Source organism: Camelina sativa, chromosome 6 (genome assembly GCF_000633955.1).
Source record: "Camelina sativa cultivar DH55 chromosome 6, Cs, whole genome shotgun sequence".
Taxonomy (NCBI): domain Eukaryota; kingdom Viridiplantae; phylum Streptophyta; class Magnoliopsida; order Brassicales; family Brassicaceae; genus Camelina; species Camelina sativa.
Window position 1 is genome coordinate 19,974,431 of NC_025690.1, and position 13,815 is coordinate 19,988,245.

General features: G+C 36.8%; 3 protein-coding genes across 4 annotated transcripts in view; all 3 read right to left on the reverse strand.

Annotated features, from left to right (window-relative positions):
• On the reverse strand, positions 2,616–4,558 carry LOC104792464. Its single transcript, XM_010518608.2, has 4 exons — positions 4,221–4,558; positions 4,015–4,125; positions 3,555–3,623; positions 2,616–2,909 (listed from the first exon to the last, which is right to left on the reverse strand). The coding sequence occupies exons 1-4, from the start codon at positions 4,365–4,367 to the stop codon at positions 2,859–2,861; spliced, it is 378 nt and encodes a 125-aa protein (XP_010516910.1). The 5' UTR covers positions 4,368–4,558; the 3' UTR covers positions 2,616–2,858.
• On the reverse strand, positions 4,724–6,842 carry LOC104792465 (ACT domain-containing protein ACR10-like). Of its 2 annotated transcripts, XM_010518611.2 has the most exons (7): positions 6,743–6,842; positions 6,469–6,661; positions 6,171–6,398; positions 5,990–6,095; positions 5,574–5,901; positions 5,199–5,483; positions 4,724–5,084 (listed from the first exon to the last, which is right to left on the reverse strand). In XM_010518611.2, exons 2-7 carry the CDS (start codon positions 6,620–6,622, stop codon positions 4,947–4,949), a joined length of 1,239 nt encoding a protein of 412 aa, XP_010516913.1. In that variant the 5' UTR covers positions 6,623–6,661; positions 6,743–6,842; the 3' UTR covers positions 4,724–4,946. The 2 variants fall into 2 exon arrangements, with proteins under 2 accessions (XP_010516913.1, XP_010516911.1); XM_010518609.2 differs by having other exon boundaries at positions 6,469–6,838.
• Positions 7,930–13,815, reverse strand: part of LOC104792466 (callose synthase 10) — an 18,918-nt gene continuing 13,032 nt past the window's right edge. The window contains exons 31-50 of the mRNA XM_010518612.2: positions 13,665–13,774; positions 13,443–13,577; positions 13,233–13,301; positions 12,979–13,144; positions 12,514–12,622; positions 12,234–12,353; positions 11,830–11,945; positions 11,656–11,739; positions 11,354–11,466; positions 11,099–11,151; positions 10,831–11,007; positions 10,707–10,754; positions 10,115–10,273; positions 9,851–9,964; positions 9,666–9,754; positions 9,351–9,509; positions 9,127–9,229; positions 8,914–9,033; positions 8,703–8,753; positions 7,930–8,608 (exon numbers count right to left, since the gene is read on the reverse strand). Of these exons, the coding sequence (XP_010516914.1) occupies positions 8,189–8,608; positions 8,703–8,753; positions 8,914–9,033; positions 9,127–9,229; positions 9,351–9,509; positions 9,666–9,754; positions 9,851–9,964; positions 10,115–10,273; positions 10,707–10,754; positions 10,831–11,007; positions 11,099–11,151; positions 11,354–11,466; positions 11,656–11,739; positions 11,830–11,945; positions 12,234–12,353; positions 12,514–12,622; positions 12,979–13,144; positions 13,233–13,301; positions 13,443–13,577; positions 13,665–13,774 (2,515 nt within the window). The 3' untranslated portion in view covers positions 7,930–8,188. The remainder of the gene's footprint in view (positions 8,609–8,702; positions 8,754–8,913; positions 9,034–9,126; positions 9,230–9,350; positions 9,510–9,665; positions 9,755–9,850; positions 9,965–10,114; positions 10,274–10,706; positions 10,755–10,830; positions 11,008–11,098; positions 11,152–11,353; positions 11,467–11,655; positions 11,740–11,829; positions 11,946–12,233; positions 12,354–12,513; positions 12,623–12,978; positions 13,145–13,232; positions 13,302–13,442; positions 13,578–13,664; positions 13,775–13,815) is intronic.

Consider the following 13,815-nt stretch of genomic DNA (forward strand, 5'->3'; position numbering starts at 1 on the left):
TTGAAACTTTCAAACTCAACACAACAACCTTAAAGACACGTTTTATTTTTCAGTATATTATTGTTTTGCAAACGTAGATTTCAATCATACCCGAGATTATATGATGTTATGGTCAACAACCTGACGTTTATCACGTAAAACGTCTAAATTAGGATCTAGTTAAATATGTAATTGGATAACAATGAAACTATAACTGGTTAACGGCAATGATGCGAAGCACAATTGGGTATCGAAAGTAGAATGAATCAGTTGACATAATAACGTTATATATGACACGAATGCTAAGATTGGAGTGGAACGAGGTGAATATATATATGTGGAAGGCTACTCTTTGGTGAGTTCTATCTATTAGGTTATTTAGGCAAACACTTTTTTTTTTGTGTGCGGTAAAAATCTATCAAACACTTGCTTCTCTTGTTTTTATTTTACAAAATCCTTTTGAACTGGTCTGGACCAAATCAACCCATCCGAAGAAGTGTCTCTGTGTTTACATCTGGCTTGTATCTTCGTTTTTGTTCCGATATGTCGGCGAGGAGTATCATAGGGACCTATCGGTCTTTGTCATCGACATGCTACGTTCCATAATTCGAATTCTTTTTGGTTTGGCATTAGATAGATACGGATCGATGTACATAAGCACGTGAAAACGCCTGCGCCAGTTTTTAGCATCTTCCTTACTATTCATTCTTCTTTCCTTCTACAAATCAGGAAAAGTTTGAAATTTTGGTCGCACAAGCAGAATCGTACACTGGTTCAATTGTAGACATGGTATTAATGTACTAATGTATCTTATGATTACTTTTTTGTTATACAAAACATCATCGTAAGTATATATGCATGGCTCGTTACATTTGTGTGTACTGTTGAGTATCTTTCCAATGTCATCAACATAACCTATAATTGAATTAAGATTTAACTGAAGCTTAAACAGGCCATTAAGATTCATTCTGTTGTTGTATGATTTTGGTGAAAGAAAAAAAGTAGTATATAGTAATATATACTAATCCAGAATGTTCGATAATTCACTACCCATGTGCCATTTTGGAAACTTTAACCTAATTTTCTGTTTCTCTTTCCCTTTCCCCGAGAAATTTGTAATTTGTCATCAACTTTTTGTAAGAGTACACACATAACTCATACCAGACCTTATCAATCATATGGCTCTCACAAAATCTAATAAATTGAACAAAGAGGTCGGTCACATGATCTAAACACAAACTTTGCTTATACGCACACGGTTACCCGCAAAATCGAAACTAAGAATTTAATCTCAAGTGAAACTCGAACCCATCTAACCGCTTCGTATTTTACTTGAAAAAAAACGACTAGCTAGTTGCACTAATCTCTATAATATGTAGTTTTAGATTTTACTAGATTTAATTTATAGTTCTCTAATATACCTAAAAGCAATTTAGATCAAACTTGTTGGTAGCATACCCCTTTTTATCTCCCCGCTATTGTTGAGATGAAAACAGAGAACTTATTTAACCACGTTATTGGCAACAAATTACATGTCACAAACGTTAAAATTGTCGTTAATAAAAACAATATGGGATACAGATTCGCACGAGGGACAAGGCCAAAAAAAAACTATCAAAAGTGATTGAAAAATCGACAGTAAAAGAGGACAGCTGGTCGCTATCGGCTAAAAAGTAAATAGATGAGGGGACCTTTGCATAAATTATTGATGTTAGGTCCCATTTTCCACAGATCTTCATCATTAGATTTTCTTCAACAACTATATGGCTTCTTCCAAATTATATTTAGAATTAGTATTCCAGCCTTCAAGGGAATAGTAGTTTTGTTACCCTTACGATTTTTCTTGAATTATGATAAGTAGTATGAGAGAACTTGAGTACTTAAACATCAAGAAATCAAAGTTGTAGTGAGCAGAATACCACATGACTTAATTAATGATATATTAACCAAAAGGTTTTTACTTTTTAGTGTTTTCTTTTCTTCCCATAGATATGGTTTAGTTTTAAAATTTTATATTTACTAAAAGTTAAAACTGATTACACACGTTGTAGGGTTTGTGGAGTAGATAATTTGTAAACTCTTCGAATTGGAATGGGCCGGTGCGGCGGTGCCAAACATTCTTTTATTTTAAAGTTTTGCTGCTTCTTTCTTTTACTCCAACGATAACGTCACTTCTCTATCTAACATTTACAACATGTTATTAAACCATATTTTTTCAAAGGTGGGAGAACACACTACATTGACAATTTTCTTCCCTGAGTGAGTCTTTAGCTTTCGAACTTAAAATTATTTTTTCGGTTTAGTGTTACTTATATGTTTTGGTCGCTTTTGTTTCCGGTATGTGGTAAGGTTAACGTTTTCTGTATTGACATCGTATCAATTTAACTAGATTATGTGGCTGTAGACCAATCTTGTTGATATATATCGTTTTAAAAAGATTTCATTTCTGTTGTCAAACCAAACCCAACTCAACATAAATCTCACCTTCATACTGAATTTTTCTGAACCACTCATATACATTTAACACATATTTTTCTATCGCCTTTCCTCTTTTGAACCTCTGTTAGTTAGTAATGTGATCTCGAGAAATCTAGCCGCTTTGCAATATTCCATTATTCTTTTCGACAAGGAAACGACAGAAAACTTGAAGAACATTGGAGAATGGAGATAACCTTTAAAGACATTCTTACAATTATCATTCAAACCAATGATTTGATATAGCATATAAATTCTGTTTGTAAAATTCTCTATACAAACACACACACCATATTCAACTTTGCTCATATTGGATCTCTCTGCCTCTAACAAGTTCCGGCGACTAGACAGATCTCCCGCAATTCCAAAACTCCCGACGTATGTAACCCTTAAATCCATAGTGCTTAGCGGTCAATGAAAGACTTATTCATCAGCTCAACGGCATTGTCCATGAACTGCATTCTCAGGACAACAGAGATACCACTTGTTAAATTAAATTACAGCCAAATATGATAAAGAAGACATCACTTATAATCTTAAAGTCTAACAAAAGAGAGTACTATATACAAGTACTTCTGTAAGTAATGCATTCATACTATGTGCCGAGCACATTTCATTATCTTGATAAATTTGTTCCATTTTTGAATCAAAATCCTGGTCTAACCCATATTTTCTGACATTAACTGTTTGTGTGAAGATGGCAATCTATCCATCTCAATTGGACTTCAGATTTCTCGGTTGGAAGTGGCTGGCTAGACCAGATACGCTCCCAGGGTTCAACTCCCACTACTTCCCACTTGTTGAGCCACATGATTACTATAGGCTTTGTCCTTAATAACTAGCTTACCCAAAAAAAAGATGACCATCTATGATCTTGATATGCTATGAGTTATATAGGAAACATTAATCTAATCCCCAATTGTAACAACTTCACATAACACACTAGCCTCAGGCAAACAAAGAGCTTTAAGAGTTCAAATCATTGCCTCAAACAAACACAGAGAACAAAACAGGATCATCCAAAGTATTGGCTCATACTAACAAGGGATCGTGTACTAGTATCTGATTCAGACACAAAGCAATAAGATGTTGGTCTTTACCTTTCCAAGCATTTTCAGCTCTTTTCCCACTGGTTCCAAGAATTTAAGATCAACTTCAACCGGCCACACCTATACGAATACACCAAACATATAACTGTTAGCAAATGAGACCTAACAACCCATGAGTGAATAAAAACACCAATAGGAATGAATATAGAAGAAAGCAGTCAAAACACCAGACTTGATAAAGATGATATGTTCAACTTGTAATCCTACCCTATGTGCAGACCTAAGCAGCTACAGAAGTAGAAACTATTCTCAAAGGCGAGCAATGCACAAAACTACTAAATAGACTAGAGCATCCAACAGGACAAAGGAATTAGACAACCAAAGATGGATATTACACATAAACCTTTTCCCTGTATGAATTCTAAGTCAATATACATACTAAGAACTTGTACTACACACAAATGCAACAACAAACACATAACAAATCATCATCCTTTCTGCAAGAAGTCACCTTGACACCAAGTAACCGAACAGGTGTGACTTGGCCAGGAACAACACATTCAGGTCCTGCAGATTCAAGTACAGCTTCCATCGCAAACCCACCTCCCACAGGATTCGGATGCTGCAAATATTAAACGCAAACCCGAATTCTTTAGTTAAAAAAAAATGGTAATTCCCAAAATCAAATTGCAATCTACAAAAACTACGAAACAAAACCTTCATGACGGAAATGGCGTAATCGGTTTCAGGGCTTTGAGAGATAGAAAGAACAGGTGAGCGACTGATCTTAGGCACTGGTCTTACTGAAGAAACTCGCCATGGTGCATCCTCAGCTAGCGTCGTCGCTCCTCCTTTCTTCGCCATTAAAGATTAGATTTTTTTTTTCGACTTTTTTCTCCGGATAATAAACAAACAGTGAAAGCAGAAATCGAAATTGAGAGAGAGCCCTACAAATTTTGGATTTTCGTGAAATGGATAGAAAGATTTTTATCTAATTTGCTTCTCAAAGTCGAAAACTTTTGTGGTCAGCTTTCGTTCGAGATTGTCTTCGTGTGCTTCTTAAAAAGAGTCGCCATTTTCTTTTCATAGGTTTCTCCTTCACTTTTGTACCCTTCATTAAGTATCTAATTACGAAATAGCCATCCTCTCTATTAGGCCTTTAACTCGGCCCATTAACAAAACAAAACAAAAAAAAAGATCTCAGCACAACAAAATACAAAGAGGTAAACTTGGCTTAAGCCTTAGTTCTTTCTTTCTCTATCAAACCACTCCCACACTCATTTACAACTCTTTTTATTCATTTATCTACTTACAATATCTCAATTTATCAACATATAGGATATATAATATAACCACATATCATCTTAATCTACATACACTCATTGCATTATAAAGTTAAATACAGAGGCTGAGGTTAGTTGATGATCCTGAAGTCTGATTTATTTATTCCCAACCCATTAAAGTATTCCACACTTGTTCCTCTATCTTGCTCCTTGTGACAGGTAAGCTGTCTTCTTCGTTGATCAACACTTTGTACACCTCCCATTCTCTTTCTCCCGTCACGTGTCTTCCAATTTCAGCCTAGTTTTTGACATCAGACATCAGACGATTATAACAATTTTGTTCTGTTTTTGGTATAAAATACAAAGACCTTGAATCAAGTGATTGGATCAGTTATAATATATATATATATACCGAGAATATGCAGGTGTTGATCTTCTTGAGGGCAAGTGCTATGTCGTGGAAGACTTGTGGCCGTCCCTTTCCAGATAACTCGACAGGGTTTGTGACTAGAAGTTCAGTATCTGGACCTCGATTCATCATGACCACTCTCAGAGGTTGTTGTAGTTCTGCTCTTAAACGACAAACCAATGCATTTAGCTTGCTTGAGTCCAAGATCTTCCGACCATCAGATTGCACGATGAACAAGTCGATCTCACAGTTCCTTCCTCTTTTGATTGTAAAACGCCCATATGAGATCTGGTCATCAAACAAGATTCGAGAAGACGTGTCTCTTATGTGAATACTAGTGGAGTAATGCAGATAAAAGCATCAAAGACTTGCACAAACCTGAATGTTGAAATCTTTGAAGGTTCTCATAATGTCATATAATAGGCCTTTGTGATCTTGACAAGTGATATGAATGAGGGTATGAGCTGGGCTTAGCGAGTTGTCAACTGAGATAGACACATTGCTTGAAGTGTGTAACCCACCACTCGGCTGCTCTCCCGACACATCCGAGGAGAACAATGTTTCAGCAACTGACGAGGAAGCCTGTGAGCGAGCTGTGATTTCTGAGCCAACAAGTCCAATGTCATAGCTGATCATTGAATCTCCTATAGCATCTCTAAGGTACTCATACACTTCCTCTCGCCTCTTCCCCGTCCCTAAAAGCTCTCTGACAAGAACAAAAAAACAGAACACACCTTAAACATTCTAGCATGAATATCCAAAAATCTCCTTTTTAGATACTCATTGTACATTACCTAGTGTCTGTGACAAAGAACAAGTCCATAACTTTCCCATCAGGTGTAGTCGATATCTTAACTTTCTCAATGTTAATCTCAAGCTTGTAAAGAACCTCTGTGACATCTGCCAATATATAGAAACAGTGAGTGAACCCACAGCTAACTAACTAACTAAAGTTAAGAGAATCAAGAAACTAACCATATAGAAGCCCTGTGCGATCAGAACAAGCTAGCTTCAACAAGAAAAGATCAGGAAGCTTGGGAGGCTGAGACTCAGAATCAGAAAGGTAACATCTTGAGATACCAAAGGCCCAAGAAAAAGAAGGGCTAGCCTCAACAAGTCTCATCTTCAACAAATTCCATCTCGTGTTTGGTTTCCCAATCACCCAGAAGACCAAGTAACACCATTTCCCATCTGTCGTTACATCTTCACAGAGCAACACATTTCAGGTCACAAACGAGAGCAGAGTAGAGATATCAAAAAGGAGAAATTTTACCTCCTCTGACAATGTTGAGGCCGAAGAAGAGGAGGATACGGCAGAGATCACAACCTAGACCAGTTTTGTCAGGACAATTGATGGTTATAACACTCGGTTCACCTTCTTTCTCCGATTGACTGATTATCACAACATCATCCGACAAAATACCCATCTTCTTCTCCCTTCAAAGTTTCGATTTTTTTTTGTGCTTCTGTGAAGGTTTTAGCTGGATTTTATTACATATGGGAGAGAGAGAGAGAGAGAGAGTCAAAGATTTAAAGGTGTGCTTAACTTGTTGGTCGTGTAGCTGTACAGTACTTGAAACCATGTTTTGTGTGATCCTACCCTTTTGAGCACTGATTGTGATTTCTCCCTGACTTACTATTATTCAACTCTTTTGGTGTATATGATTTGTTCTCGTTTTAGATGTTATTAAGAACCTACTAATTCCCATTAATATTTTAATTAATTAATAAAAGAACTAAAGCAATATACAATGGTGGTTGGTTACTTTTTTTTTTGTCAACAGCAAACCAGATGAGATGGAACATTGTTTATATAGGTAATAAGATGCGATTATCCGCTTTACCATTTTGCATGTAAGGAATAAAGATCAGCGAAAAAGATGTGAACTCTTCTTTATCTTTTTAGATGTTCTCCAAATAAGTCTTGAACACTGACCACTCTGAGGACGAAGACACCATCTGCACTAAGTCGGAGTAGTCGGTAAGGAAAACAACATCCTGATTATCCGCTCCAATCATGGTGGTTGGTTACTTGTTATATATTCTTTGGTGTGAAAAATCAAATCGGAATTAGACCTTAATTCCGTTAATGGTTTATGATTATTTGAGTAGTAACGAGCTTTTGATATATTATTGGGTGATGGTGAAGAGCAATTTCTTATGCTTAATTATGTTAGTCAAAATCGTTTACTATTCTACTCCTAAAAGTGAGGGCTTTAAAGGCGATTAATTAAAGTAATGACCAGTCCTACACACTACACAATACATATGAAACGTGACCTCATTGTTTTTTTTTTCCTTAAACCAGAACGATGTGAGCTGTGAAATGTTTATTAATTTAAAATTCTTGTGGAGTTACTTTTTCCAAATCTACTTTGTAAGGTAATATGTCACCACGGGTAAATTTAACTTTTCGAGTCTATGGTAGACTACTGAATTCCACATGAAAGTATTTATTTTTTCTGAGACAGAGATGTTTATCTGTCATTGTTTTTGTGTACGTCTTACAAGCAATTGGATATTTCCTTGTGATAGTATTTCAATTGTGATGACGGATTACATACATAATAATCCGCATGCTACGTCTAAGCCAAGTAACGTAATCCCATTGGCACAAATTAAAGTAGAGCTATGACCATTACACACCCCCACTGACCACTTTATATAATTTTCAATTAGATTAGTTACAGGAACGCAAGTGTCCCTCAATCCAGATATCAAAAAGATTTTCAGATAATAAACAAATCTTCAATTTACCAAAATCAAGTTATCAGATTATAGTCAACCTATGACAATAAACAGTAAATACAATACCACAAGATTAATTAAGCATAGAGAGAGCAAAAAGTAAGATTACAAACAAATAAAATCCTCTCGAGTCAGATGAGCTTTCAATGACGTTCTACAAACTCTACAAAGCTCATTTACATTCCAACAAACAAAGATATCTAAATCCTTCTTCTACTTCCACACTAACTTCTCCCTCTCTTTCATCAGGTTTCAACATTAGCTCTGTTTCCGGCGAGGATAATGGAGATTTCAAGGCCGCGACTGAAGGCTTGGTTGAAGAGGAGACGAGACTGGAACGTGGAGATGAAAGGGAACCAGGAAAGAAGAGCGACCGGAGAAAATATGAGCATACCCATTGCAGCATCATAAATACGCCCAAACTCACGTACTGTTTCCCACAAGCCCAGGATCCGAAGCACCCGTTTCCATGTGATGGCTAGAGACAGTAGAGCCCAACCAGTTGGGATAAAACCAAGGACACATGCAAACATGTCCGGAATTGATAGATCTGTTAATGCAATGGCTATTACGATGAGGGCAATGAATGTGAGCGAAGCCACTCCCTGCAGAAAACGCAGTGCCAGCAGAATGTTGCTCGATTTCCTGGGGCTATACCAGAAAAGCTGAATAACAAGGAGACAAGATAAAAAGTTAGTGGGATGGGTTACAAGATAATAATCAAATCTGGAGAAGAAACTAATGAATCTTAGTACACACCTTAAACAAGAACACAATAACAACCAATACAATCCACGAGTAGCCATAGAGCTGCATACACACAGAAAGAGGATTCAGTCAGGCACTCAGAAAGCAAATACACAATCTAAACGCTGCAGCTTTTTCCATAATCAAGCAAATGTAAAACAACTTTCAAATATCCCGTTAAACTGAACTAAACAATAAACACAAGATAAAAAGCTAGCGTTACCGCAAGTGAAGTATTTTTCTGAGTGAGATTGAGCTTGTACACAATGCCATATTGAAACATGAAAAATCTCAAGCTCAAAATCGTCTCCAATATCCTTCCTCTTAGTGTTTGGATATGCGCCTAAAATGACACACAAAAATTAACAAACAAACAAAAAAAAACTAACAAGTATGGAAGAAGATAAAACATCAAAAACAAACAAAATCGACAAACCTGTTCTTCCTCCCACCACGACTCCCAACTGAGCTCTCCCTTTACTCCCACTCCACCTTTGTACATCAGCCAACTGACCCAGTCTTCAAAATCTTCGACAGTCCTATATCAAACATGAAGTATTAAAGGTCATTATCCAAGACAATTTAAGATATAGTGCCATCTGTGGCACCACAGAAAATCAATTGAATATGGAAATGAAATGAAACAGGCACAGTACTAACTTTTGCCATTCAAATCCAGAAGGATTAAAGATATAGGGTGCAAACAGCCAGGAGATTACAAGGAACCAACTGCTGATAGTTAGCAAAACGAACGAAGAGGCACCCCCGTCCGTGTACCCATAAGCAATGTAACATATTAACAGTAGAGCTACTTCAAAACTGCGCAAGAAAGAGACTCTCATAAGTCAGCAAGAAGAAGGTCACTAAGCATCCACATGATAAATCTTATTTGACTTTCGAAGCTCTTATTCCAATTGTGTGAATCAAGATCATACCAAAGATAATAATAAGGAACTTATTAAATTCTGGGCTTACGCTTTAACAAAATGACTTCTCGAATATAGTCTGTAATTATCGGCGAACTTAATGTGCTGAACCACAAAGCCTCTGCCAGTTGCTCGATACTGTTGATTAAAAAACACGCAAAAAAGGTTAAACAGAAAAAAGGAAGATAGAAAGGAGCAACAATGTCCATTGCCTTTGTATACAAGGAAGTATACCTTTGCACCACCGTGAAGGATAGTACGCCCAAAGTAATGAGTTCTTGTCCCGAGGGAAAATGTGAAAAAGACAGAACACAACTGAAACTGCATAGTTATAAAGCTGAATATAGCCTGTGATATAAGAAAGGAAACGTTAGTAGAAGAGCTTTCTCAAAGCTATTTGTGGAGAAAGAAATATGTATCACAGAAGTTAAAAAGTAAAATGAACAGTATGGATAACAATTTGGTCCAAAAGGAGACAGAGAGAATAGATCAACCAACCTTCAGCAACCCAAGTTCAAGTATGAAACCCATAACCATAGGGACGGCAGTAAAGATTCCAATCTGGACCAGAAACTGTGCATTTAGGGCAGCATCCAACGCAGTGTTACCTGACAGTTTGGCTACTCTTGAGATTGCACGATCAGCACCAGAAAAGGCCTGAGAAACACACAGGAAAGGGAATTTACTTAAGAAATAAAAGACACTAATAAAAAAGAAAAAAGTGCATAATTTAACCAAATTGCAAGACTAAGGTGACAATGCTTTTTCCCAACATTGTTATCCATGTCAAAAGGTCAATCAACCAAAGTTTGATGCCCAATCGTATGTGAAACCTTTGATGTTCAAAAAGGAGGGCCAAATACTACGCACCCATATTGCTCTAGGATTAAAGAATTATAGTCGACATCAAATAATTCTAACTCTAAAATAGCATGTGGTTGTAATCCTAAAAAACTGCAATAAGCAACACTAATTTACACGTTTTGGAGAGCAATTACTACCCATCACTTTTCCTTTTGGGCATAACTACGCATCATTTTATAATTAAGAAAACTCATAAAAAGAAAAAATAGAAGGCTCCATAACATACCAGATAAACTCTTCCATACAAAAAGACGTACACAGTAAGGACGGTCATCTGCATCAACGAATTTTTTTACTACAAGTGATAATGGGGGAAACAAACTTACAAAACACAAGAGAATGAAAAGTACCATTGTGCAGACATAGAAACCAACTGTTGTGAAGTAGAACGACATCATTCTAAAAAAGTCAAACAGCTGCCCAATTCTGTAGACATCCCTGCTAAGAACCTGTTCTCCATTTCCACCTGCTACTTTCCCTTCAAATAGCGCAATCTGGTTGAGTCCTACATCTCTTCCTTTACCAACCTACATGAATGAATACGTATGGATCATGTATTCAGATCGATATGGGATACAAGCTAAGTGAAGAAACAATTAATGCAAGCAATTCACTGACCTGAATATACTCATGGTGGGTGATATTCCCCTGCCTGAGTGTCGAGTTAAATCCTGCAAATATTGTCATTGTTTATAGGTAAAGAGCTCAGCCTTTTAAGAACATACCATGTCCAAAGATGTTACAGAGTTAAACTCTCTATTCAGAATGACAATACACCACTATGTAAACAGCATTCAAGAAGTATTTTAAAATGTAAATATTGCAGCAAAAACTTATCAAGTGTACCCGAAAAGACCCATCTACTAAACGTACCAGCATATATATCTTCGCTGATGTTAATAACACGGGATGCTTTGCTGATTCCACCGCGAGTTAAGTGAAATATTCTATCGAACACATCTGGATGCCCATAGTGCATTCGAACTCTGTAAGATTAATTTTGAACAAATTAAATTTGAGCCATCACTAAAAAGTTGTAGATTAAATCAAATGAATCCAAAAAACCAGAGAGCGGGTGCTAAACCCACTTAACAAGCGCCACAAAAAAAAAAATCAAAATCAACATGAAACGTAGTCCTATTGTGCAAGGTAAAGTCTGAAGCAAGAATACTCACTTAAGTGGATATGCTAGGACCCGCTGACCCAAAGTCACAAAACTGGTTTCTTGATTGGACATAAACCACGCCAGTGATGAAACACTGCAATATCAATTTGCCACCCATGTGAAAGGGGATTAAAAATAAACATATGATAATAGAAAATAATATTTCAAGGTGACGACTGCATACCTTCCCGTGAAAACATGCTCTCTAACCCCCAAAATCGTAGGACGTCGAATTCCATGTTTTCCATGAAACTCCTCGAGTAGGTTTCTCATTTTAATTGCCTCCTCTAGGTAATTGTCCTGAGGAATATAGTGTATCAAGAAAAAAAGTTGGTGAGATGCCACAGTAAGGAAGGCGCCAACATATTGCTGCTACATGATATATTACTATGTTTCCTGGTTACAAATCCTAGTTAAATGAGAGGAGGAAAAGTGACACTGGGCAACCTGATGACGGCCAAAGCAAACCTTAGAAATTTAAGACAATCAATATCGACCAATTGCATGACAGGTTTAGCTTAACAGCAGAACGACTCTCAATGGCAATATGGAAATGTGCCAAACCATGACAAAGAAGTGATGATAAACCTGGTTCATATCTATTGTCTGGATAGCTTCTCCTCGCGTAAAAACGATTGCATGATTTTGATTCTCAGGCTTTCCTTCCCCAAGTTTAGGATCTCCAGGGAGTTTGATTGAATAAATTTCCTGTAGCAATAGTGAAACTTATTGAGTGCTATAAATCATCAATCCAGATGAAAATGAGAACTATTTAGACTAGGGGATAACTTTTACTTCGGCACATTCCAACATCTAAACCCAATTTGACAAATTAACCATCGCAAACGCCAACATATATATCTGGTACCTGATCTTTTCCATGAATGTCAGCTTTTACTAGCTTAGAATAAAATTCTTTTTTCCCATCAACTCCAACATCCTCGGAGTGTATGAAAGCAACTCGGAGTGCCTCATATCTAGTTGCAAGAGAAATAATTGAAACATGGGACGTGTAAGATATTTTCAACAAAAGATGTGCCGTTAATGAGAATTTAGAGATGACACCAAATCAAATATCACGATTACTTTAAAAAAAATTGATAGCAAATAGAAATTTTGAAATAGTTGCAGGTTTTTCATAACAAGATGTCCGTATTAATGCATAGGGTAGAAGTATCTGGCAACCGAAGAACAAACAACTAACAAAATGGGACGAACTGAAATACCGTGTAGCCTATTCCTCGAAGATATTAAACTTCATGACTAAATGATTACGTCTGCAGAATTTATAAGCAGAACTGTATAATGGGCAAAAAAAGAAATTATTGCACACCTTTGCAATAAAAGTGATATATCAGTAGCCTCTGGTTTCTTTTGCTGTTTCTGTTGCCCATAAATTTGGCATGACACAACATACGTAAATTTCAGGTCTGCTTGAGCTCGTGCTTCAGGTGATGCTTCAAACCCACGTGGCATATTGGTCAGAGAGACATCATCCACTGTAACAAACAAACAAAAAAAAACTGCTCTTACAGGTATGCCTTTCAAAGGAAAGGAATACTGCAAATAATTTTTGGAAATAAGTACCTCCCAAGCCCCGTCTCTCTAAGAAACTCTGAAGCATCAAAGCCCTTCGGTAATACATCATACCTCGCACTTTACATTCAAACGAACAAAATAAATTGCATACTCAAGTATGAAACCACCAACTTTCCACATAAACACACATCTAATGAATGTAAATGCAACTTTAAAAAACTATTTTGGAAGTGATAATCAATATAGATCGTTTCTAACCAGTCCTTGCTAAAGTCTGCCCTCGATAAGATACCCAAAATCGAAGCTCCAAAGCATCAGTTGAACTTTCTTGAAGATCTGCATCTCTTGTTGAATCAGATCTACCAATCCTCTCCAAGAAGTTCTCCCATTCATCTAAATCCACAAATAGAGATAGATATCAGCTGCTGACTATATTGAACAAGGAATGACCTCACACGCCTAGAAGTAGAAGATACATACCAGGAAATATTTTCTGAAGATAAAAAAGAATAGATATCCCATCCTCATTCTCACTTCGCAGTTCTGAGGAGCTATAGAGCACAGTCTCACTGTAGTACGGGGTGAAGACACTGTTCGACCAAACATTTTAAGGATATATGTATTAATTTGG